The sequence below is a fragment of the Phocoena phocoena genome, chromosome 16, assembly GCF_963924675.1.
Source record: "Phocoena phocoena chromosome 16, mPhoPho1.1, whole genome shotgun sequence".
NCBI lineage: Eukaryota > Metazoa > Chordata > Mammalia > Artiodactyla > Phocoenidae > Phocoena > Phocoena phocoena.
Window position 1 is genome coordinate 32,908,748 of NC_089234.1, and position 26,785 is coordinate 32,935,532.

A 26,785-nucleotide genomic window follows, 5' to 3' on the forward strand; every position below is an offset into this window, starting at 1 on the left:
AAGAAGGCAATAGTGTTTTAATGGTGATTCAACTAGAAGGGAAAGCATTATACTTGAATAATAGATTTTAATTAATCCTTATTTTGGTGGAGAAACTATTGCAAAATGTTTTAATATTCAATTGCCAGTGTGAAATATTAGAGGGATAAACAGTTGGGGGGTTGAGGAAAGAATGGAAGTTAAAGAAGAAACCGGTGCTCAGGTGTATCTAGAGAGGACGGGAGGAGAGTTTAAGGAGGGTTTCATTTGATTTGGTTTACTTGGAAGAAATTTGAGCATATTTATGCACTGAGGGGATGGAGCTAGGGTAGAAGGAGTAGTTGAAATTATACCAGAGAGAAGCAAAATCTGGTACACATGAAAAAGGATGGAATCTCAAGCAGTGCTTTTTTGATTTTATATACCACTAAAATGTTTTTAAATGATAAAACTGGAGGACCGATATAAAATTGTCAACTTCTACATTTGCCAGGTAAGGACATAAAAATAAAGATAGAGAAAGCCATCCAAACAATGGGAATCCACTATTACCATCGTTTCGTAAATAAAAGACATTTAACCTCTAAATATAGAAAAGGCATAATGTAGGGATTTAATAAATTTAGCATGGTGTTCTCCTTTCATTGAGGACTGTTTATATGGATTCTTGCTTTTGGCATTAGTTCTAGCCGAGCACATGTAAGCAGCTGTGTCTGTCTTGGTAGCTGGTACAGAGCCTGCCAGACGTGGTGTTCTAACAGCACACCCTGGATGACTGCACATCTTTGTCTCCATTGTGACCTTGGCTCTTCCTTTGACTTGCTTTCCACAGTCGATCCTGATAACCCCTGACCTGGCCCCAGGCTCTGGTTCCTCCTCTTCCCAAGAGCAGCTTTACAAGTAGGACCTGTGGCATCCACTTCCACTTGCTTTATTGAAATTGCATGTTTATCTGCCAAGGTTGTGATTATTTTTATATCACCAAATTTTGCCCTTTGTTAATGTTCAAACTCACTTATCTCTTTCTGGTTAGCATAGCTTTCCTCTTCTCTTCACTTTGTTCATTCCCTCACCATTGCTTCTTGAAGAATATTGTTTTGCTGGGGAAGTTTATTAGCACCTTGTTTCTGCTTCACTAATCTGCATAGTAGGTGCCTCTTTGCTTTCACAGGGAATGCCTTGTTTGGTTGCACACCTCACTGGTGATATTAGTGCCGTTCCTTTGAGCTTTGATTAGGCCCTGTGCTGTTTCATGACCTTTGGGGTGAAGTCCAGAGGAATTCATCTTCTTGTATCTGTAAATGGGAAGCATGAGATCAGTTAGAAAGTGCTTTGGGTCAGATCTCTGTTCTTTGCTAGTTATGTGACCTCACAAGTCTCTTAAACGCTCTAAGACTGTAAAATAGGGAAAAGAACATCAATCTTATAAGGTTATTCCAAGGATCAAATGAGAGAAATGTGTAAGGAGCTTTGAAATATGCTGGCACGTGGCAGCTACAGTAACAATGGTAGCTGTTACTGTAACCCTCCTTTCCTCCCAGCACTTTCTAGAATTGTGCTGTCAGACAACTACTAGTTACATGTAGCCACTGAGCACCTGAAATGTGGCTGGTCTCAGCTGAGATGTGCTGTAACTGGAAAATATACACCACTTAAAGGGGAGACTACAGTGAGCTTACAGTTTACATCAGACTGTGATGTAACTAAGAAATAAAACGCCATTGACACATCTCTGAGATTTGCGGGGTATGATAGCAGCTAGCATAACTACCATGAGTAATACAGGAGTATTATTTACAAGAAAGGGGACGAGGGATGCTGGGAATACAATATATTTCTCTGGGAAGAGTCACAATAACCAAGTACATGGAGACATGTGTGGAACATATGCTGGTTTTATTAATATACAGTGAGAAATAGAACAGTTTAGGGAGCTAGGTGCTCAATCTTTTGCTTAGTCCATTCTCTGTTGTACTTAAGGTATGTGATAAGCCAAGTTATAATCACATGGATACTTGATAAACTATGGATATACAAGGAATAAGGGGTGTTTATTTTATAATTGTAGTGTTAGTAGCTTGGGGGCTTGACTGCTTCATCTTTGGATAATGTTTCTTAAAATGAAGTTGAAGGGCTTCCCTGGTGGCACAGTGGTTGAGAGTCCGCCTGCCAATGCAGGGGACATGGGTTCGTGCCCCGGTCTGGGAGGATCCCACATGCCGCGGAGCGGCTGGGCCTGTGGGCCATGGCCGCTGGGCCTGTGCGTCCGGAGCCTGTGCTCCGCAGCGGGCGAGGCCACAGCAGTGAGAGGCCCGCGTACCGCAAAAAAAAAAAAAAAAAAAAAAAAAAAATGAAGTTGAAGAGTCCCATGGGCTATATGGCAGGGTGTCGAGGGTACACAAACCCAGGGTAAACTTGACACATTTTCCTAGGGTACCAGAGATTTAGGGGATAAGAAGTTAAATAACCGAATTAGCCATTTAAAATAATATCTTTACACTAAAACACACCGATATATTATTAATTAGGATGCAAAAAATTACATACATTTTTTAAAAAGCATGAAGCCTCAAAGAACTTTTGAGCTTGACATGGGCAGCTTCAGGCTTGGGGTGAGCAATAGAGCGGCAGAGTCAGGAGCAGAGGCTTGGGGATTGACACAGGAGGATTTTAAGACCCAGGCTCTGCCACTTATTAGCTACATGACCTTGGACAAGTCATTTAACTTCTCCAAGCCTCTGTTTCCTCAACAATGAAATGAAGTCAATAAACAGCCTTCCCCACAGCACTGCAAGATTCAGTGAGCCAGAGCACAAAAAGCAGTTAGGACAGTAGCCGACACTAGAAGGACAAAATAAAGGGCAGCAGTTATTGTTGCTATGCTTATAACTATGCCTTGGACTCTCCTCAGCTATTAGGGGTACTTTAGGGAGAAAAGCTGGGAGCTCCATGTCTTGGTGCAGCCCATCTCTACAGTGGGAACACGTCTGCCACAGCCACCATCCTTTCCTGCTTCTGAGGCTAGCCAGTCCTCATGATTGGTGTGTTACACCCTTAGAAATGTTCCTAGTGCATCTAGGGAAGTTATGGCTGAATGCAGCTGGCCCAAGGTTCAAGTCTGTGTATTTAGGCAGCACTGCACAGCTCTGGTCTTCCCTTCTTTGAGGCCTCAGGAGGCTATCTCATTTCTAGGTGCTTGGGCAGTATCTTGCTGTAGCCCAGGTGTACTGATTACACAATGTGTATATATGTCATGTTTGCATGTCATTTTGAGGGCTTGACAATATTTGATGTTTCCTTGTTTTGACTGTGATTATACATGGCTACTGCTCAATAACTATTGATTAATAGATTGAAAGAAATAAAACTAAAATATATGCAGTGTTGTCACCACCTTCTATACTCTCACATCCAGCTCTTGCTACATGAGAGGGGAGGAGATAGGAGAAGGGTATACATACCTCCAAATCCCCAAATCAAGAAACAATCCTGGGCTTCCCTGGTGGCGCAGTGGTTGGAAGTCCGCCTGCCGATGCAGGGACCATGGGTTTGTGCCCCGGTCCAGAAAGATCCCACATGCCGCAGAGCAGCTAGGCCCATGAGCCATGGCCGCTGAGCCTGTGCATCCAGAGCCTGTGCTCCGCAACGGGAGAGGCCACAGCAGTGAGAGGCCCGCATACCACAAAAAAAAAAAAAAAAGAAAACAGTCCTTTTGGACTTCCCTGGCGGTCCAGTAGTTAAGACTCCGAGCTTCCACTCCAGGGACACGGGTTTGATCCCTGGTCGGAGAAGATCCTGCATGCCATGTGGCACAGCCAGTAATAATAATAATAAGTAAAAAGAAAAAAGAAAGAAAGAAAAAACAATCCTTTCACCACAGTGACAAACACCACGGTGTTTCCCTGTCCTGTATTCTACCCCAGCTAGGTAGGAGATGTGAGGTATTGGAAAGGTCAAGGTCTTTGGGATAAGACAGACTTCGGACAGTGGCTCAGTTCCATCACTTGCTAGTAAGGGCACTGGAATTTACCAGGTAGGTGACCCCCTTCAACCTCTTTGAACTTTAATTTCCCAATCAACCCATCTCCCAGGGTTGGCAAGGATTGAATGAGACAAAGATCAAGAAGCTCTTGTCCTGGATGGGACATGTTCAATAAATATTACTTTCCATGTAAAAATAATTTTGGGGACTTCCCTGGTGGTCCAGTGGTTAAGAATCTGCCTTCCAATGCAGGGGACACGGGTTCAATCCTGGTTGGGGAACCAAGATCCCACATGCTGCGGGACAACTAAGCCCTCGCGCCACAACTACTGAGCCTGCGCGCTCTGGAGCCCGTGTGCCACAACTAGGGAGATAAGCCTGCGTGCCACAACAAAAGAGCCCGCGTGCCGCAGCTAAGACCCAACACAGCCTAAATAAATAAATAAATATTTTAAAAAAAATTTTTAATTAAAAAAATCATTTTGGTGCTGTGGAAAGGCAGATATTTGTCTCACAGCTGGGCAATGTTTTTGGGGATTTAGGGAAAATTCAGATTTTTCTTTTGTGTTTTCTTCAGTCATGAAGTAGGAATTAAAGTCTGATTTGTAAGCTGGATAAGGGAAAGAGGAGAAAGTAAAAGGAAGTCAGTGATGGTGAGCCAGGTGATAAATCAGATTGAAACAATAAACATTTCTCTATGTATGTCTGTATGTATGTATATATATCTTTATTTCTCTCTTTCATCCCCTCCTTTCTTTTCTGTCAAGTCATCTTATTGGTTTTGTTCTACCAGTTTTATTTTCTATTTTATTTTTGGACTAGGTTATATATCCACATAGCTCAAAATTCAAAAGGTATAAAAGGGGATGCAGTGAAAAGTCACCTTTCCACCCTGTTCTTCAGCCGCCAGATTCTTCTCCCTAAAGGCAACCAATGTCACCAGATTCTTGTGTATCTTCCTGGAATATTGTTTACCCTCTTTTTACACAATTGATCACATACTCTGCTACTATCTGAAATCTTGCTTTTTTCACTTAATCTTGAAGATTATCCCACATCCATGTATGCAAAGCTCCCTTGCTCTCTCTTAATTTACTTTTTTTTCTTAACATCTTTATTGGAGTATAATTGCTTTACAATGGTGTGGCTTAATTTACTTTTAATGCCGTTGTATTTTGTGTATGTACCATTACTTGTTTAACCAGTACCCTACTGAGGAACATTCAGGCTAGTTCTGTTTTTTGCTATTAAGTAATGTTGTAATAAATAATCTTGTATATGTCATTTTTCAGTAAGCAAGTATATCTATAAGACAAATTCCTGAAATGGAATTTCTGGGTGAAAAAATATGTGCATCTGTAAATTAATCGATGTTGTCAAATTGCCCTTCATAGAAGTTGTATCAATGCATGTGCTACCCTACAGAGTAGCAAAGTCTTCTGAGTTTTCTAAAGTACACATACCAAGGAACCAAAGCACATATATAGGAAGTAATGGAGACAATTTGATATGACCCGATGACCATGGGCTAATTGGATTCTCATTGTTCCTTTGCTCTCTCTCGGGTACATAATCTGGACCTCTTATATAGATTTAGAGTTATTTAACGTCACAATTCTAAAATTAAACTCCACATTAAAGAGGTTTCTAATTTACAAACTGATATTTAGCTGCATTTCAGACTGTCAGAACCTCATGAAATAGAAGGGATGGGTTTAATCTTTGTTTTTTAAGGTTTCAAATTTGATACCTCTATGAAACCTATGGCTCAGAAAGCTTTTGGTCTTGTACCCCTTTACTCTCTTAAACATTTCTGAGGACTGGACTCCAAAGAGCTTCTGGTTCATGTGGGATATATATATTTTACCATATTTAAAAGCAAAACTAAAAAGTTTCCATTTGTTTATTTAAAATGATTCCATTATAACATAAATAATAACTTTTCTTATGAAAAGTAACTATTTTTTTAAATTAGTGATAAAAATAAGCATTGTTTCATAGTGTTGCAAATCTGGCTTAGGAGGTGATAGCTGGCATAGCACCTTGTGGAACCCAGTGGAACCTTTTCTTGTGGACTGGACTCCTATGGTAAAACATTTTCTGCCCTACCTTGACACCAGATATGTCTGCTCCATACCCTCCTGCTATAAATCCTCACCCACCATTTCCAGGAAGTGATGGGCAGTGTCAAGATTCATGGGTTCTTTGTGAACTGGTTTTCCAAATCTGGTGTTCAAATAGGCTAAAACTTGAATGGGTCTTTGTGGATCACAGAGGGTCCCTCTTGCAGAACTCTAAGTGAATATGGTAGCTGTATTAGATTTGATGTAAGGGACCAAAGGGGTCATATAGTGTTTGGGGTAATGCCCAGGCTTCACATGCCCAGCCTACACTGTAATTACCAAATCATCATGCCCAGTACTGACCATGGCTCCATACACCTAGATCAGAGGCCAGCATGTTATCAAAGAGATCTGGCTCTTCCTACTGGATTACCCTCAGTAGACTAATTATGCTTATTGGGTGAAAAGATAAGAGGCTAGAAGAGCCATGCTGAGTTTGAAGAATGGTGCATGTGAAACACACAGAGAATCAGGCTCACCCCCTTAGTCAGAGCCAAGTGTGATACTCACAGAGCTAAAGCCAGAACTGGAAAGACGGTGACACCTATGGGTAAGATAAAAAGACTGGTGACCATTGGCAGCCCTACATGGGCAGATCAGCCAGGAAATTAGAGCTGTCCAACAGTAGAATTCTGTGCCAGCAGGAGGGAGCCAAATGAGGTTTGTAATCCAGAAAACTGTTCATACCATTCCTGGTGAGACTGCTCAGGGGGAAGGACCCTGTGCTAGGCATCATTTTGAAGAGGAAGTGAATGCTCAACTCTACCATAGTAACCACAGTTCAATACTTAAGTGTTCTTGTCCTCCTTTGGGGTCTACAAGTCCTTCTATGACACTTATTTGTAACATGGGTTGGGGCAAGTAATATTTTTCTATTTAATAATTGAAGCAAATGAGGAAAACAGGCTCAAGGACACTAAGTGGAAGGGCCTGGCTGGAAAGTGATTACACCACACCCAGATCTTCAGACAGCTAATCCAGTGCTTTATCCATTCTTCCAAGGCGGACTAGTATGGGTGGGAGAAGCTGGAGACAGTGGAAGAAACAGAAGCTCAGCTGAGCCGTTGGAGACTAAGAGGCTTTAGAGGGCAAAAAAGAGAGGGCAAAGAAAGCAGGCGAAACACAAAGGAAGGGATCTCTTGGCAAATGTGGGAGTTGGTGGGGAGACTGACCCGAGTATCGAATTTGTATTGGGACACAAGAAATCAAGTTGGAAAAGTAGGAATAGCGTCAGATGAATAATTTGGATGTGATGTGGTACATAAGAAGGCATTGCTATGGCTACATAAGAACCGGAGTAACAATGAAAGCAGGGCCTTAGGAAGATTAGTCTGGCAGTGGAACAAGGATCTGAGTGGAAGAAAGAGTCTAGAAGCAGATAACCAGGATACTGTTGTGGTGACTCAGGTGTGAGGTGATAAGTCTCGGACTAAGACGGCAGCAGTGGAAAGGTGAGGAAAGAAGAATTCACAAGACAATAAGAAGACAGACACTCCATGACTTAGTAACAGATTAGCTATAGGAACAAAAGCTGCTCCAAGCTCTGAGGATCTAGAAAAATAAAGGCCTCACTGGAACATAAGATTAGGACCTTTATTTCTGAGACATTAGATTTGATGTAACAGTATCAGAGAGACAGATAAATAATTTGAAACTTATTACATCATAACTGAATGGCCAGAGGTCAATCTCTTTAAGAAGTACATTTTGAAGCACATGGATGAAAAAAGAAATAAGGTATATTAGCTAGCACATATGCTATAATCATAAAAACCAAAATATAGTTTTCTTTCATATTAATTTTATTAGCAATTATAAAATAAAACCAGTTTATGAAAATAGTTCCCTTTTCAAGATATAGGAACTACAGTCTTTGCAAAATATACACACCCATAATTGTTACAATACATATCCTTGTATATACCCTGGACATTATAAAAGTATTTAAGAGTCACACCCTGTAAAAGTTGGGAGAAGAAACATTTTCTCCAACTTTGGTCATATATTGTGACATTCAAGCACTTAAACCACACTGTTGAAATAAAACATGTCTCTAGTGTACAGGCCCAAAGGCATTTAACTTTCAAGGTCCCATAGGTTCTTTTATTGTGCAAGGTAAAGAACCAGGAGAGGGTTCCCTGAGAGTTCATTTACCTTATGTAGCTCAAGCAGTGGTTTACTTTCCATACTTAATCATGGAACTAAAGGAGGGATCTTGGGCAAGTCCCCTCCCTAGCATCCCTAAACATGGAGCATGTCTCCTACAAGGGGACTCTAACCCTTGAGCCCTAAGACACTCTAATTCTATAATTATCTAACATACTTGCAAAATGATGCTTTTGCAACTCTAAACTCTAATATTGCAGATTAGGCTAAAGTTATAAAGATAGTGTGACTTTCCTAAATAGACCATTTAGGATTTATCTGGTGGGAAGCACTTGGGAAGATCAGCAAGCCAAAAATTTCCTCTTGGAACTACTGGAAAAGATCCTTTTCTCACCAAGGCATAAACCTCAGAAGCCCAAGTTCTTTCTTACTTAGGAAGAATTGTGATGAAACAGTGGGAAAGAGCCTATAATCTTTCAAATCTGTAGGCTTAAGATAAGAGCTCTGACATAGTAAGAGCTGGAGACCATTATAGCCTCACCAGTAAAGGGTTCACTGTCCATTTGCATGTACTCTCTACTTCCTGATTAACCTCCCAAGGTTTCCTAAATATTACATTCTCTCTTTAACTGCAGAATACTGGCCTGATGAAGTTCCAGACATAAAATGTGTTGTTTGAATTCATGATGTTAGTATCATGGTGCAGCACTGACACTTAATATCATACTGATATACTAGAATTTAACAGTGATTTTGTTTTCCTATTGAAGAAACTACAAAAATCAATCGACCATGGATTCACAGGTCTTTACATTTACTATATAACACGAAGCATTATTATATATAACTCCATAAGGGAAAAAGACTACAAAAAATAAGTTTACTAGGATTACTGTATTTTAAAAAGTAATTAAAAAAATATATACTCCAAAGTCCCCTAAGTATTTGGTTTAGAAGGTAAGAGAGGTATCTTAATAGGGTGAACCATAAGGAACTATGGTTTTTGTAAGTTAAAAAGGTAAAAATCTCATCAATTTCTTATGGTTCAACCTAATAAAGCCCTGAGAAAATTTTATTTGGCATCACACCATAAATTCAAGGAGAATTTATAGAAAATCACATTTCTAGTATAGGGAAAACACTTCAGGATGGAAATGTGCACACTGGCCATGGCAAGATTTCTTTCTTATGATTTTTAAACACCTTAACTTAGAAAGTTAAGAAAAATTTAGTGCAGTTTCAAAAAAACAGAGGACAATTAGACTTACAGAATGTAGCTACAGATGGTAATGCCACTAAAACAGAAAACTATTAGCCAAATTTGGTGATTTAAAGATTTTTTTTAAGTTTATGTATGAAAATTTCAGCATTAGAGTGAAAAGGCACAAATATGGGTTAAAAGAATGACAATAATTTATAAAAGCCTTGAAAATAAGGCTAATTCATTTGTTTTATTAATACCATTAAGTAGGCACCTACTCCAGCTTTGGCCTCCTAAATGGGATTACATTTCAAATGAATTCTCAACACAACACTAATTATACAGCAGCATTATTATCAATAAGTTTCTTAGCCTCTACACTGCTAAAGGAGAATCTAAAATTTCTTCCCACCTATATCCCATCAGTACCAAAAATACACTTTTAAAAATTACATATATTTATACTTAAGAGTCATAAAAAATTGTGCAGTTTTTCTTCAACTAATGATGTGTTCTCTTACCAAATGCCACCCCAACAACCAAAGCCAAAACCAAAACCAAAAAATAACTGACACACACAAAAAATAATAATTGCTACACCCAACTGACTGGCTATCCTCAACTAATTAAAGACATACCATATTCAAAAATGGTACCTTAACTATGAAATGTATATAGTCAGTGAAGTAAATGCAGATTTTCCAGGTGTGTATGCGGGTGGTATGTCTCAACTGGGTGATGGCGTACTTTAAAGAAATATACATTTCAGCAGTGATGCTTTATTTGGAGCTCTGGTACCATTTACGAACGGCCGCTCCAATGCTACTGGCTACTACGCATAAGGAGCCACCCACTGTCCACCACGACGGCACATCATGAAAGAAAATAATCTGAAAGATAAAAGCGAAGACCACATCCATAGTCTTCATTAATGCTACTAGCCCTGCTTTTTCTATTTGAATGGCTTTTGCGAGAAACACCTGACCTCCCAAACCAAACAGCCCAATTAGTATGAGAAATAGCCTGTCCAACCCACAGTGCGGCAGACTCCACTCTCCTAATATAGAAAGGGCAATGATGCACTCGGTAAGGCCGGCTACTACATAATACCAAATGCTCAACATGTAGTCCACAGATGTCCCTATTTTCCGTAGGATAACTAAAGTCACGGCAGCAAACACAGCGTGTACAAGTGCTGCGAAAGCACCCTTCAGGTGAACTGAATAGTCTTTATCCGTCTCCACGACTTCGGAACCAAACAAAAATGGCGGCCTCACGATAAGGATCACTCCGGTGATTGTGAATGCAGTGAAGACAGCGTCCCAAGGGCTATACTTTTCCTTGAGAAATATGCAAGCAATTATAGACGTAAACACTGGACAGCTAAATGAGATAACCGTGGCGTCAGCGAGGGATGTTGACTGGTAGGCGTAGTATAAAAGGATCATGGCACTAGAACCAAGGACTCCTCTGAGAAGGAGGAAGATTCGTTGACCTTTGGGGCCTATAAACCCAGTTCTGTAAATTCAAAGGAAGGAATGCATATTAAATGAACTCGGTATTTGTTTTCAAATTACATTTTTAAATTAAGCATTATCTTAAAAGTCCTATCAGAAAACAAGGCAATAGTAAATTATGTCTACAACTATTATACACCTTTTAGAAAGTGTTTCCTAAATATAGCTAATGACATTAAAGTGTTCACAGTAGAATCAAAAATAGCACAAGAGAAATACATAAATAGTATAAGTCAGCAAATATAGATATTATTTTCCCTAGGTATAGGTACATGCCTGCAAAAAAGACAAAAAGGAAAATATACTGAAATGTTCATCATGGTTATATCTTAATAGGTCGACTCATAGGTAATTTTCCTTTCTATTTATTTTCCCCAAATTTTCTATAATGAAAAGTGTTATTTTTATAATAAATACAATTTCATTATTTAGCTGCCCTGTATAAGAAAACTTGGGAATGCGAGCGTGCATTCTCAATCTTAGTGAGTTTTTCTGTTACAGCTGAAAGCAATGCTAAAGTTTACTTCAGCCATTGAACATAAGACTACTTTTCATTGTTCTCCTTAGGAAAAGAGTTAAAATACGCTGGAAAAGAAACTGTAGCATTCGGATAAATATAATAACTGCTGCTCAAATGCTTTACAATTAAATATTTACGAAGCATAGTACTGTGGAAGTTCCTGGCTAGGTGCGGCTCACTGGTCTGTGCCAGGGCTGGCCTCTTTAGAGCAGCGTCTAGGCTTGATATAGGGAGCCCTTGGTCTCTGGAGTTAGAAATGCAAGTGTGGTCACCTTTGGTCCATACTTTGGAAAGCTGAGAGTTTTTCATGATAGTGAAACATAAAATGGGCCAAAACAGATTAGTGCCAACAATTTAAGAAAATTCTTCTAAGTGCCTTCCGGCCAATACCTTTACTCCAAAATGGAGAGAATGATTGTGTTAGCGTCAGTGGTCTGTTGCCACCTTTAGACATTTCTGAAGTCTTACCTACCATCGTTTCCTAAAATATTGTGACTTGTCCACACCTACACGGGAATTTCTGACAATATTTCTGATCTTAGAGGATTTTCACCTTTTTCACCAAAGACTTGGGATAAGGAGTGAAACTATTCTAAGTAAATCTGCACTGAGTTATAGATACAAAGAGACTTTGGTAGCAAGTGACTGAAGCTTTTAATCTGGAGTTTAAGCATCTTTACCCAAAGAGAAAAAGAGCCAGACAGCCACCAGGAACCCAACAGGCGCTCCTCCCAGGCGTCTAAGTACACGGGGGTCTGTAGAGGTTACAACAGTGTCGGGGAGGTATAATTTTCACCTGGGGAGGGTGTGTGTATGGGGTCCATGTGGAAGGGGAAGGGAGGCTGGGCGGGGAGAGAAGAGTAAGGATGGGGACTACAGTTTTCGTACAGGGTAGAGGACAAAGGATATCATTCCCTCCAGTTTACAGATGAGGACGCTGAACAAGAAAAGAGCTAAAAAGGCCTTTCTCAAGATCCCCTTTCCCCTTTCCCATGGCACCCTAGTGGGAAGACCTAAATATTATTACTGTAACTTTCTGTCTGCCCTGGTAGGAGAGCAGCCTGTTCTACTTAAAGAAACCTCTGACACTAGGAGACACTACTGTTTCCTCCCGTTTACTTTTTTCTTCCAAATACTAGTTACGCCAAAGGAAAGAGGGAGGGTGGTACAAGATGGGGGGAATTGTACAAGGAAAGCTTTGTTCTCAAAATAGGGGGTGGTAAATAACTGAATCTCTTTCCCCTCCTTTGTTTGGGCATGTGGTTGGTGCTTATGAGAGCATCTTCTGTGGGTGGATCCTTGTGACTTTTCATTAATCTGAGCCAAAGGGTGTAGGGACTGGTAAATCTATGAGAGGGATAAAGCAGAGTCTGTAGAGTAGATAATTTAAGCAGGTCAAAAGATTTACAAACATTTATTAATACCTTCTACTTTGCAGGTAAGAAATACTTACTTTCTGTATATTAAGCATGGGATAATGATTAGCATTTGGAACACACATCGGAATGCACTAATTTCTACAGCGTGGATGTCTTGCACTTTTTTAACAAATAAAGAGCCCACTGAGAAGAGGAACGCAGACAATAATGTGTAAAACAAGCCAAGTCCAGGACAGGGTGCTTTCTTCTCAGCTTCTGAAAAAGATTAAATTCTGGTTAGTCCTTGCTTCCAAGGGTATGTTTAATCACTTTTACTTAGAAATTGAGAAAAATGGAACAATATTAATAGCTAACAGCCTACAAAAATTACCTCCTAAGCATATCCGTTCTCTGGATCTGAACCATTTTCCCCACGAAGAATAAAGAACCATAGACAAAGGGCAACAATTTAAACCTACCTTTTTAAAATGCAGTTCACCCTATAAAATGGATCTCTTTGTCTCACTGAAGACTCATCCCTCACTCCTAAAGTCAAAAGGAAGTAGAAAGCTTGCCAAGATGGTGAAAGAAATCTTTAAGAAATGCTTATCAAGATGGCTAGAGAAAAATGCTTCCAAGTGATATTTTATATCATCTCATTGGTGAACTCGGCTTTATGTAGAAAGTGTTCTTTTCTGGAAAACAGGTCCTAACTGTGTGATATGGCTACTTCTTGATTAGCTGACTTCCCCCAGAAGCCTGTAAGCTCCTCCAGGGCTAAGATCTCAGCTGCCCTGTTCAGGCCTGGCCCATGGAAGACCCTGAATAAATAATTGCTGAAGGAAATAATATAAGAAAATTTCGTGGAAAGATGTAGGGTCTAACACCACAGGCAAAAGCATAATCTGAGAAGGCTCTCTGTTTAGTTATTTTGAACAGTTAAGGAGATCTTAAAGTTTTCACGGTTTATGACTTATCTTCCACTTAGAACATAAACTCTTTGAGGCCAGGGGCTAGGTTATCTATCCCTCTGACTTAGTACTTAAAAGTGCTTAAAAGTGCTTAAAAATTAAAAAAAACAAAAAACAGGACTGCCATCTAATTCTTGGTTTGATCTGAACCAGGAAACTTCTGCTTTCTCCAGGGCATCAAGTATTCCATTAATGACAGTCTGTAGGAGCAGCCACTGCCTCTGTCTTAAACAGCTGCCTAAGACAGGAGTAGAACCTGCTTTCAATCTCACCCCCATCATTCAGAGGACAGCAAAATGCAACAGGGTAAGCAGAGAACTTAAAAGATAGGCCACACACTGAGGAATTTTTTTTTTCTTTTTTGAAACGAACACAAAAACAAGGACAGAATAGGAAGGAAACACCGTACTGGCCCTTGTTAGTTAAGAGCATAGCAGAGGTGAAGGATGTGTAGGCACATGCAATTTGTAGTAAAACAAGGATTATCATTCCAATCTAGGAATTTACAATGGGTTACTCAGCCATAAAACAGTATTGCACAAAGTTTTTATTTTAATGCCCTTTTCTGATAAACACAAACACCAGGTAATACATTTCAACATCCTCATGTTAATTAGATACCTTTGCCCACAAGTGACAAACAGTTTGCAAAGTGGGACCAAACTCTGATGATGCACAATCTTCCTGGAGGTACACTACAGCCTTTGTAGTAAAAGATGCCATTCTGGTCAGTGGTCTCCACCTTTTCCTGTTCCAGGTGTACTGCTGAAGAGAATGACTTGGAGCTAGCAGTCATCACGTAATAGGTTATCCATTATAAGTACCCGAATCCTCCACGCTGTGTTCTGTATCTATGTGCTCAGATACTGTAGGAACCAAACTGCACATACCCACTCAGCCCATGAGAAGGAAGCTTTAGAAGACTTCCAAGTTAAGCACCACAAGGTACATGTATTGGCTCTGGTCAGCCTTAGAGGTCAGTTTCTGAAATTTCAGAATTCAGGTCCAAATAAAATAGTTTTCTTTCTATAAATTTATTTATTTTATTTATTTTTTATTTTTGGCTGTGTTGAGTCTTCATTGCTGTGGGCGGGCTTTCTCTAGTTGCGGTGAGCAGGGGCTACTCTGCGTTGCGGTGTGCAGGCTTCTCATTGCGGTGGCTTCTCTTGTTGCGGAGCACAGGGTCTAGGCACATGGGCTTCAGTAGTTGTGGCTCGCGGGCTCTAGAGCGCAGGCTCAGTAGTTGTGGTGCACGGGCTAGGTTGCTCCGCAGCAGGTGGGATCTTCCCGGACCAGGGCTCGAACCTGTGTCCCCTGCATGGGCAGGCGTATTCTTAACCACTGTGCCACCAGGGAAGCCCCAAAATAGTTTTTCTTAAAAGAAACCCAATCCTTACATAGAACCTACACCCTCAGAAAGAACAGAATAGGAAGATCGAGGACAGAAAACATCTCCCTGGTCTATATTTCAAGGATCTTTGCCAACCTAAACTTTTTTTCCAGGAATATTTTAACTTAACATGATATTTTAACTCTTTTAAAACTTTAAGTTACAAGGCCTAGTTTAACTTGATTATTTGTTATAAGACTGAGGACTGGTTCTCCTCAGGCAGACCTCAGTCTCTTACAGAATAGTAATTTCAATTCTCTCTGTCAAAGGAGATGGACAAGAGAGTAGCATAATCCAAAGAGGCATCTGCCTATGTAATATGCTTCCATGATCATGTTCCACTGAAAACATATCTAATAATTTGGCAACTCTAAATAATTCAAGTTAAGTAAGTGGTCACAGTGCGATTTCCTGAGTCAGAAGAAAACTGAAAAGTTGCTCACTTTCTCTATCCTCTGCTTTAAACTGGTGATTCACTACCCAGGTTGGGAATTAGAATCAACTGAGGAACTTTTAAAACTTCAATGCCAGCCCTACCCTAGACCCACTGAAATAGGACCCCAGTCACTGTAAAAAGCTCTACTGGTTTCAGGGCCACTGCTACCCTAAGGAACTCACTCCTTCCAGGGGGGATGTGAGGCACAGACTTAAGACAACTTCTTCTCCTTGCTTCAGTCTAAGACCCACACTGTCCCTCAAGAAAATAAACAGATGTCTTAGGATAGCTGTGTGCTGTCTGGGAAGGTTATCCAAGAATGTAAGAAAAATGGGTAACAGTTTCAACCTGAACTTGAAAATGAACTTTCTTGAGATAACCAATTGGGTTAAGAAGCTAAAATGATACTGTCACAAAGTTCAATAACCACAGTACGGTGTGGGGGGGTGTTAAAGTGTTTCTATGGCAATCCCATTTTTGGAATATTATCTGGTCACCTTATCTAAGTCTTATTATTAGCAACTTTCTTTGAAATTAAAAGACCCCTCAAGATTCTTAGGTGCAACTGCTTACGTAGGTTTTGCCACCTTCTGCCTGAAGTATGCCTCTTTGGTTCACAAACAGGGGAATCATTTAAAAGTTTGCAAGGACTAACTCAGCAGTCCATCGTAACAACATTCAGCCATAGGATGCTAAGATGAGAAACTGACTTCTTCAAAGCTGGACATCTGGTCAGCTCAGCTGAAGGTAACCCTTACATAAATAATCAGAAGCCTGATCATTTCTCTTAGCATTAAGGACAAAAATGCAGCAAGAACCATCTCCCTGGGGTTTGTCTCTCTACAAAATGTGTGAATTTTCTGACTCTCAAGAAGTGCAGACAGAAAGCGGGGTCAGCTAAGAGACATAGAAATCCCAGGTCACACTTAAGGGAGGTGATCCAGAGGATGAGGTGGTGCAGACTGTGTAATTTTGTCTTGAAAGGACATCTGCCTATTTCTGTTTTCTTTGAGGAAGCTGCTCCAGGTGGGTGGTGGAGTTTAAGGAGGAATGTGCTTGGGGCTAGGAGAAAGGGCTCTGGGCTGGGTCGCTAGCAAACTGGGATCCTATCCCTGGTGCTGCCCGGAACTGTGAAGTGTCTCATCCACACATGCTAGATCTTCGAAAAAACAAAACAAAACAAAAAAACCCTCCCAAAGCCCTCACCTTCCCAGGCCTCAATTTCATCATTTGTGAAAGGAAGACATTGAAAAAGATAAAGGGTTTCTCACACGGGGTCCCTGGCTTTGGAGGCGGGTCCGTGAACCTCTTACCCGTGTTTGTAAGATTGTGCCTCTGTCTCATTTTGCATCAGTTGCTACAAATTCCTTGTAACTCAAAAAGGTTAAGAACCAGTAGTAGTCCCACTCAACTCTGCCTTCCCAAGATTCTAAAACTCTGAGACAAACGTTTTTCTAGACTCGATGCTTTTCAACTTCCTCTTCAAGCAACACCGTTTACATTGAGATCAGTTTTCTTGCTTAGCTTCCTCCCAACCTCGGCCAGCTGCGGGATGGCCTTTCTCCCTGACTCCCAGTCTCGGGCAGGGCACACCGAACGGCAATCTGACTCCATGATCCTGCCCGCAACACTTTAATCACTTTAATTATAAGAACAGTTTCAGAATCCCAAATGGGTTCCAAAACAATCAGAAACTTTCTCCGCTCTTCCCACCGACGGGGGCGCGGGGGGCTTCTGCTTTACAGCCCGCACCCCCCACCGCCCCCAGGTGACAGCACGAGGGTGTTCACGAGCTCCGAGCAGGGTGGGAAGGGGGGGCGCGGTCCACACGGGGCCCCCGGCCGGCGGCTACGGGGACCCCCGCCGCTGGCGCCCGCCCGGTCCCCCACGGGCGAGACCCGCACCAGGGTCCGTGCGCCGCACTCACCCTGCTCCGCGCGCGAGCCGCACGGCAAGGAAGGACACTGCCAGCACCCACCGGGGCCGGGCGTCTCCGCTACCTCGGTGGCCGCCGACTCTTGCCTGGAGCCCGAGGGCGGGATGTCCACCAGCGGCAGCCCGGACTCCAGCCGCTTGGCGGCCCCAGTGTCGTCCACGGGCCGCATCGCCCAGCCGGCGATCTCCCCGCGGCCACCGCGGCGTCTGGCGCCGGCAGCCGCGGCTCCACTGCTCCGCTCTTCCGGCCCGCGGAGGTGGCGGTGCGGCGCATGCGCGTGCGGCCCTTTCGCCTCCCCACCCCCTCCACGGGGAACCGCGCTCGTCCTCTGCTACCCTCTCACCTTCAGGTCCCCGAGGGGAAGGCCGGCCGCCTCCCAGGTCAGCTGCGGTGCCCGGGCCTGGCCCCAAGGCGTCCACCCCTCTGCTGCAGTCTGGCTAGACTGGCGAGCGGCTTGGAGTCATCCTTGCCAAGGCACACTAGACCTCTTTCTGTCATTGCGAAAGGAGGCAGGGACCCCCGCGGGTCGTGTAATTTTCTCTTAGGGCGGCCAGTCGGGAGGTTAGGGGAGTGTGCATTTATTTCTCCGTGTGGCGCCGCATGCAGCACCTCTAGGACACCCTGAAGACCTTGCCAAGCACTGTGCCTGTCTTTGAAGGATCGTGGGTTTTACCTGTTTTCTGTCGTTGCCACTTATCCAAGGAGAGGAGAATTCTACTGGGTTTAGGTTTAAAAAAAAAAGACTAGCACGTAACCATACGGGATATGTATCTATAAGACTGTGGCAGAACCCGTTTATATGTTTTTTGTAACCGTAGGCATTCATTATTGATCTTTATTGTCTGTATTTCTGTCTGCCCATCTCTTTTCCTTCCTCATTTACTTCGTCCTCCCTCCCTTCCTTCCTGTTGTCAACCAAGTCATCCTAATTTGGTTAGAAATAAAATTCCAATAACCTGATATAACTGCACCTGGTAAAATCAAAGATTTATGTCATTTGGCCCTAGGATTCACTAATACCCTCTTTATGTTTACGTAATTCTTTTTTCATCTCTTTGTTTGCTTCAAATGTGAAAAGAGAGTCTCTGGGCAAGGATGAACCTGTCTAAACTGTTCTAGGTCCAAGTTCAAGCAGGTTACTAAACAAGAGAATGAGGTTTGCTTTTACTTAGATATTTGCACAAAGGGATCCACAGCTGAACAATATTGGACTTGAAATCAGGAGTCCTGGGTTTTGGCTCTGATTCTGTCACGGAGTGCGTGACCTCAGACAATCACCACCGTGCTACCTGAAGCCAGCCTTGGTTACTTCATTTAATTGACAGAGATAAAGTGTTTCCCTTCCTACTTTGCAGAGTTGTTGTGCAACTAAAGTGCAATGATGTGGGTAACAGCACCGAGTCACCCGAAAAGCACTTTACTGGGAAAGCAAGGTGTATTTTTAAGTAGGGAAAACATACAATTTATCCTCCAAACTGGGACTTTTTTTCTTTAGAGTAAAAAGGGGAGCTCGTTTAAAAATTATGCAGGGCAGTAGGCACAAACTGGTACTGCCCTAGGCAAAGTGGGACAAATGGCCATCTGAATTCTAACTTAATTAACATATACCTTTGCCTTGTTCTTAAAAAGAATTTAAGGCTGCTTGCAAAAATACTTGCACCTGATTTTATTGGTGGTTGTAAAAGTGTTTTGGTGGGGAAATTGTAGGGAGGGCTGGTGAGGGTGGTAGCTCATGGTTATGAAGGAAGAACCAAGAAGCTCCTCCAAACATCTAGAAATCAAGTGCAATTTCACAGTTGCATTCTGAGATTTAGATGTGCGGAGCATCTGAAGAGCCCATGAGATGTTGTGATTTATAAGAAATATGTATTTGGCCACATTCAGATAACCAAAATATATTTCTCACATATATTTGATCTTCACCCTGGGTTTCTGGCTCATAGCTCTTAAAATCCTTGGAATTTCCTGAGCAGTAAGAGCAATGGGAACATGTTTTGTTATAATATTTGGTTTCTTGTCCTCAGGTCCTGAAATGGCTTCTGAGCCTTAGAGGTGAAACAGATGTCTTGTTATTCATAACAAGCTTCTTTCCACCACAACTGGGTTTAAGTTAAATGGGGTAACTTTTAAAAAGCACCTAAGGATGGGGGCCCGTTGCCAGGGTAACCAACCCCGGAATTAGAGGGTTAGCACTTTCAGTCCCACCCTCCACTCTCCACTCTCCACTCTCCACTCCGGGAATGGGGGAGGGGCTAGGGGCTGGAGATTGAGTTCAATCAGCAATGGCCAGTGATTTAATCAATCATGCCTATGTAATGAAGCCTTCATAAAAAACCCAAAAGGTGGGGTTCGGAAAGCTTCTGGGTTGGTGAACATGTGGAAGTGCTGGGAGAGTGGTGTGGCCAGAGAGGGCATAGAAACTCAGCATTCTTTCCCTATACCTTGCCTTATACATCTATTCTATCTGGTTGTTCCCGGTTGTATCTTTTTATAATAAACTGGTGATCTAATAAGCAAAATGCTTCTCCTGTTTCTGTGAACTGCTCTAGCAAATTAATCAAACCCGCAGAGGGGGGTCATGGGAACCTCTGATTTATAGCCAGTTGGTCAGAGGTACAGGTAATAACCTGGACTTGCAACTAGCATCTGAAGCCCAGGAAGGGAGACCTTGGAACCTCCAGTTTATAGCAGGTTGGTCAGAAGCACAGGTGATAACGTGGGCTTGTGACTGGCATTTGAAGGCAGGGGGGCAGTTGTGTAGGACTGAGTCTTTAACCTGTGGGATTTACCTGTGCTATCTCCAGGTGACTAGTGTTAGAATTGAGTCGAATTGTAGGACACCAAGCTGGTGTCCAGAGAACTGTTGTTGGTGTGGGGGGAACCTCCACCCCACCATGGTGGAATTGGGTCCCGGAACACTTTTAATCTCCCTCTGGAAGTGATGAAGATGCTGGTTAGGAAGTGAAAGGAAAAAAGAATTGGATGAGTTGATCAAGAAGTACCTTAACTACTTCACTTTGATCACCATCCTCAAAAAGGGAAAAGAGAAAGAGAAGAAAATAGGTACCATACCAATGTTGACTAAGGTGACAAAAGGGTAATGGAACGATTTTGGTCTTGGAGTTTATTCATTTAACTTCCTTTCCTTCTGCTGCTGACCTTGACATATGAATGATATCAGTTACAGTCATTCTTGTTTGCTAAACAAACAAGAGCCATGTAAACTTAAAAAGCTACTGGTAAGAAAAGTATAGATCAGACTAGAAGTAAGAAGACATGGCTCTGTTGCAGCCCCACCCAGCAGAGGCTTGGAGTGGTTAAGTTCTTCTTTGAACACTGTTATTTCAAGGCTCCGGTGACACTGACATTGAGCTGGGGAGAGATGGATTTCCCCTATAATATGAAGGGTGGGGTAGAAATCTTTACTGTCGGGGAGACCAGCTCAGCCCATTGCAGTGGTCTAGGTGAGATTTTGACCTCAAGGGAGAGGAGGCAGGGAGGAAAGGTAGATTCTGAGTTAGATAAGGATGGAATGGACAGAATAAGTTGACTAGATGTGAAAGAGCGTTGCTTCTGTATGCAAAATCATGCAGTGTTCCAACTGAAATTCTTCTGTTCGAAGGAATTCGATCTTCCAGTGAAAACAGGAGCTCTTGACATGATGCCAGCTAGCCACGGTGGTGGTGGCACCCCTATAGTTCTGGTGTCAAGAAGAAAGAAGGAAGATGAAAGTAGAAGAGAGGTGGGCTCTAGCTGTCCCATTAACAAGTGAGAGTCCACAGTCCTCATAATACCAGTGGTGGCAAACAGAGACCTTCAGCAACTGCAGGAGTTCAACTCCTGAATTCCACTATGGTTTGAATGTCAGGGATGTTCTTAAGTGAGACATTTGTAAATCAGGAGCTCTTTTCCTGGTATGTCTACCTGCTGCCTACCAGGCTGGTATCTCGGTACTGATTTGAAAGACTGCACATTTTTCCTCCAAAAAAGTTAGTTTCTTATTCTTTTAACTAATGCAACTTATGACTTGGAAAATGGCAGCTTGTTCCAAGGAGTGAGGTTCAGTGTTTTTGTTTTGGGGAAAATGAATACTGTGGAACATAAGATCATAATTCTAAATGCCTTGGTGAATGAAAGAGAGAGCAAGCAAAAGAGAGGTGTTTTAGTAGAATTGTAGGATAGTACATCAGAGAGGCAAAATATACTGTTTCAATAGACGATAAAGAACTGACTCTGGAAATATACCAGGAAGAAAAATGCCAGGGTTGGTTCTTCAAAAAAATTAAACATAGAATTATGTTACAAGCCAGCAATTTCACTTCTGAGTATATACTCAGAAGAATTGAAAGCAAAGAATTGAACAGATATTTGTACACCAATGTTCATAACAGCATTATTCACAATAGCCAAAAGATGGAAACAACCCCTAGATCCATCAATGGATGAATGGATAAAGAAAATGCGGTATATACATGTAATGGGATAGTATTCAGGCTTAAAAAAGGAATGAGGGCTTCCCTGGTGGCACAGTGGTTGAGAGTCCGCCCGCTGATGCAGGGGACACGGGTTCGCGCCCTGGTCCGGGAAGATCCCACATGCCGCAGAGCGGCTGGGCCCGTGAGCCATGGCTGCTGAGCCTGCGCGTCCGGAGCCTGTGCTCCGCAACGGGAGAAGCCACACCAGTGAGACGGCCGCGTACTGCAAAAAAAAAAAAAAAGGAATGAAATTCTGACACATGCTACATGGATGAAACTTGAAAACATGCTAAGTGAAATAAGCCAAACCTAGAAGGGAAAATACTGTATGATTCCATTTATATGAGGGACCTAGAATAGTCAAATTTATAGAGACAGAAAATAGAATGGTAGTTGCCAGGAGCTAAGGGGAGGAAGGAAAGAGGGGTTATCGTTTAACGGGTACTGTGTCAGTTTGGGATGATGAGAAGAGTCCTGTGACGGGCCGTGGTGCTTGTTGTACAGCAATGTGAATTCATCTAATGCCACTGAACTGTACATTTAAAAATGGCTAAAATGGTAAATTTTATGTTATACATATTTACCACTATTTTCAAAAGTTAAAAATATGCCAGGGAAAACCAGGGTATTCAGTAGACAGCTAAAAAAAACAGCAATGTAAATCCAAAGTTGAAGTAAACCCGGGTCTGCCTACAAACTGAGGCATACAAGACATTTTCTCCAGCACTGGCCATACCCTCTCTTAAGTTCTGGCTCATAATTATACAGAGGTAATAACTCATTAAAAAAAAAAAAAGGAAATAATAAGAGGAAGAGAGGTAGCATGGTATTGCATATTCCAGGCTTCTGAAACTTTTCCATCCAAGTATCCCTCACAGCTAAGAAGTGGGAACTTGGAACTCTAATTTCTGGAGACAGAATTTAAAGCCCCAGAAATGGGAAGTTTCTTTGAAGTTCTGTGTCCCATCTTCAAAATTTATGCCAAGTTTCTATTCTATTCCCTAATATATTTATGTTTACGTTAGTATCATTTTTTCATGTAACTCATTCAACTAATGTTGTTTCAGTGCCTACCCCTGACCGTTCACAATTCCTAGCAGGGGTAGAGTGGGGGACAAAAGAAGCAAGGCTGCATTTCTTCTAGGGATGCAGTGGGGGGTGATGGAGGAGTGAAAAAGGACGCCAGCATGACCCAGAATCAGGCAAATCCTATGCCCAGCTATGTGAATTTTGTTTAGTTTCCTGCTCCCTCCCCGTTGGACACACTGACCAGGGAGTCAGAACAGTGCTCTGTGTGGTTGTGCGAGTCTGGACGCATGCGCTGGGCTCTCTTCATCTCCGTTTCCTCTGCTCAGAAGTCACGGGGCTGGATCCCCAAGCCGTCACTATTGGGCAGAGGGGAGCCCTGCAGGCCTTAACATGGTCGGGACTTTCTCCAGCCATCCCTTGCTTTACTACTCTCCTCTGTTCCCACGCTGCAAAGGATAGCTCCCATATAAATGATTTCTGGGGCTCCAGGGAACCTGTTTCCTCCTGAGGGAACTTGCTTTCTGTTTACGGATTATCTGAGAGTGAGGATGTCTGAACTTTAAACTTGGCTGTATATGATTAAAGTACAGCATAATCCACTTTACTACCAAGTCTGTTATCATTTGGGATTTGGATTCCACCCAGCTCTCTTAAATAATTACTCTAAATGCTCAAAATACACCAAGCGCTATTAAATGCATCATTACATTTAATCTCAGGTGAACTCTATCAGACAGTTTAACAGAATAACTGAAAGCAGGGCTCTGGAGTCAGACTGCCTGGCTACCCTCCTGGCTGCCTTACTTTCCAGCTGTGCGACTTCAGACAAGTGACTTAGCCGCCTCCCTCTGAGCCACTGTTTTCACGTCTATAGACCGGGATAGTAATAGTATCCAGCTGCTATGATAATGAAATGAGGTAATAACATGTAGAACACCAGAGAGCAAGTACTTTTTTGAAAAGGTGAGCATATTATTACCCTCATTTTACAGAAGAGAAAATCGAGGCTCAGAGATGTTAAACAACTTGCCAAAGTCACGCTGATAGGGAAGGGCAAAGGTAGAATTGGAACCCAGGACATCAGAAGTTCAAGTCCATGATCCAGACGATTACTCATCCAGAAGACAATTACCAGGATTGCTGGCTTCCAAGAGGACCTCATTAGAGCACAGTTTCTTTCACTTTATATCCTGGCTTTGACCTTAAGGCCATTACTGTGGCAACATTCCATGACTACATTCTACATGACAGTGATGCTCTGTGGCTTGTCTCTCTAGCTTATGGTGTCTCCCTAGCATCTTAACTTTCCCAATAATGGGATTTAATGGGAAAAGAGAAATAGAGCAGACAGCAAGAGAGTGGAGGGAAAATAGTAGAGTGCCCCAGACAGGCAGAGGATTCAGGAAGGGACTGAAATCAGGTCTGTGTTACTTGTGGGGACCTATTCACTTTGCAAATTGCCTATGAACAAACCCTCACCCCTGCCCTGAGGGTTCTAGCTAAGACCCCAGCCTTGGACAACAGAAGTGAGTTAGGAAGAGAGCAGAGCTGTGGACCCTGGAGTGTGATAATGAGATTATCATTATGGATGAGATAATAGGTTGGCTTTGGTTAATTTTTTTTTTTTTTTTTCCGGTACGCGGGCCTCTCACTGTTGTGGCCTCTCCCGTGGTGGAGCACAGGCTCTGGACGCGCAGGTTCAGCGGCCATGGCTCATGGGTCCAGCCGCTCTGCAGCACGTGGGATCTTCCCGGACCGGGGCACGAACCCGTGTCCCCTGCATCAGCAGGTGGACTCAACCACTGTGCCACCAGGGAACCCCTTTGGTTAATATTATTATAAAAATTGCTTTGCTTCAGAGCATTCTAATTTTTAATAATATGAGTCCTCAAGGGAGGGAGAATTAGGCAAAGGGTCAGACATCAGGGACTTCCAATATTAAACCATAAAGCATTATTTACTTTACAGACAAACAGACGTATGGACACACACACAGAGTTCTTGGCAAGTACAACCTTACGGAGGCCAGCACTGGTTTTCTGGAGCATTAGCAGTTTCTCCCTCAGTGGTGGTAAGGATGGGAAGCACCCAAGAAGTTCCACTTCACACAAATCCAGGTATATTTGTTTAACCTTTCTCCTTGCTCCATATGTACATTTTACATTATAAAACTAGGTTTTGAAATTTCATGCAATATTTAATGCATGATAACATTTTTGGTAGTACAAAAGGGTATACAATGAATAATAAAAACTTTTCTCTCTTCCCTCAATCCCACTTCTCAGAGGCAATCACTGTAAACAATTTATGTTTGTAACTCTTCTAGTGATTGCCTTTATAACTAGAAATGATTTCAGCTTTTCACCATTGAGTATATTAGCTATGGACTTATCATATATGATCTTTATTATGTTGAGGTATGTTCCCTTTATACCCACCTTGTTGAGATTTGATCATAAATTGAGGTCAACATTTTTCAAAAGATTTTTTCTGCATCTATTAAGATGATCACATGATTTTTATTCTTCAGTCTGTTAATGTGGTGTATCACACTGATTGACTTGTAGATATTGACCTATCCTGGCATCCCTGGGATAAATCCCACTTGATCATGGTGTACAGTCTTATTAATGTATTGTTGAATTCCGTTTGCTAATATTTTGTTGAGGATTTTTGCATCTATGTTCATCAGTGATATTGGTCTGTAATTTTTTTGTGTGTGATATCACTGTCTGGTTTTGGTATTAGGGTGATGGCGGCTTAGTAGAATAGTTCAGAAGCGTTCTTTCCTCTGCAGTTTTTTGGAATAGTTTGAGAAGGATAGATGTTAACTCTTCTCTAAATGTTTGGTAGAATTCACCTGATTTTTTTTTCTTTATTTATCTTTTGGCTGCATCGGGTCTTAGTAGCAGCACAAGGGATCTTCGTTGAGGCGGGCTCTTCGTTGCAGTGCACAGTCTTCTCTCTAGTTTTGGGGTGTGGATTTTCTCTCTCTAGTTGTGGCACGTGGGCTCCAGGGTGTGTGGGCTCTGTAGTTGCGGCACGTGGGGTCCAGAGTGCATGGGCTCTGCAGTTTGCGGCACACTGGTTCTCTCATTGAGGTGTGCAAGCTCAGTAGTTGTGGCGTGTGGGCTTAGTTGCCCCATGGCATGTGGGATCTTAGTTCCCTGACCAGGGATCAAATCTGTGTCCCCTGCACTGGAAGGCAGATTCTTTACCACTGGACCAACAGGGAAGTTCTAAAATTCACTTGTGATGCCATCTTTTCTTGGACTATTGTTTATTGGGAGTTTTTTTTTTAATTTTTAAAAAATTAATTAATTTATTTTTTGGCTGCGTTGGGTCTTTGTTGCTGCATGTGGGCTTTCTCTAGTTGCTGTGAGCGGGGGCTACTCTTCATTGCGGTGTGCAGGCTTCTCATTGCGGTGGCTTCTCTTGTGGCGGAGCACGGGCTCTGGGCATGCAAGCTTCAGTAGTTGCAGCATGTAGGCTCAGTAGTTATGGCTCATGGGCTCTAGAGCACAGGCTCAGTAGTTGTGGCGCACGAGCTTAGCTGCTCTGCGGCATGTGGGATCTTTGCAGACGAGGTATCAAACCCGTGTCCCCTGCATTGGCAGGTGGATTTTTAACCACTGCACCAGCATGGAAGTCCTGGGAGTTGTTTTTTAAATCACTGATTCAATTTCACTGTTGGTAATTGGTCTGTTCATATTTTCCATTTCTTCTTGGTTCAGTCTTGGGAGATTCCTAGGAACTTGTCTA

The 26,785-nt window shown here is 42.3% G+C and overlaps 1 protein-coding gene across 4 annotated transcripts; it reads right to left on the reverse strand.

The window, feature by feature from the left end:
* Positions 1–1,079: 1,079 nt before the first annotated feature.
* Positions 1,080–17,749, reverse strand: SLC35G1 (solute carrier family 35 member G1). Of its 4 annotated transcripts, none has more exons than XM_065894622.1 (3): positions 17,511–17,749; positions 12,882–13,062; positions 1,080–1,274 (listed from the first exon to the last, which is right to left on the reverse strand). In XM_065894622.1, exons 1-3 carry the CDS (start codon positions 17,686–17,688, stop codon positions 1,145–1,147), a joined length of 489 nt encoding a protein of 162 aa, XP_065750694.1. In that variant the 5' UTR covers positions 17,689–17,749; the 3' UTR covers positions 1,080–1,144. The 4 variants fall into 4 exon arrangements, with proteins under 4 accessions (XP_065750694.1, XP_065750693.1, XP_065750692.1 ...); XM_065894621.1 differs by lacking the exon at positions 1,080–1,274 and adding an exon at positions 10,171–10,909 and having other exon boundaries at positions 17,562–17,688; XM_065894620.1 differs by lacking the exon at positions 1,080–1,274 and adding an exon at positions 10,171–10,909 and having other exon boundaries at positions 12,882–13,059; positions 17,511–17,688.
* Positions 17,750–26,785: the final 9,036 nt, after the last annotated feature.

Excerpts from the sequence above, each read along its gene's own strand:
- SLC35G1 (XM_065894619.1), bottom strand. The coding sequence starts at position 17,688 with ATGCGGCCCGTGGACGACACTGGGGCCGCCAAGCGGCTGGAGTCCGGG. Across the intron at positions 13,063-17,510 it reads CGGCTCGCGCGCGGAGCAGG|AAGCTGAGAAGAAAGCACCC; the intron begins GTGAGTGCGGCG and ends AATCTTTTTCAG. Across the intron at positions 10,910-12,881 it reads CCATGCTTAATATACAGAAA|AACTGGGTTTATAGGCCCCA; the intron begins GTAAGTATTTCT and ends TTGAATTTACAG.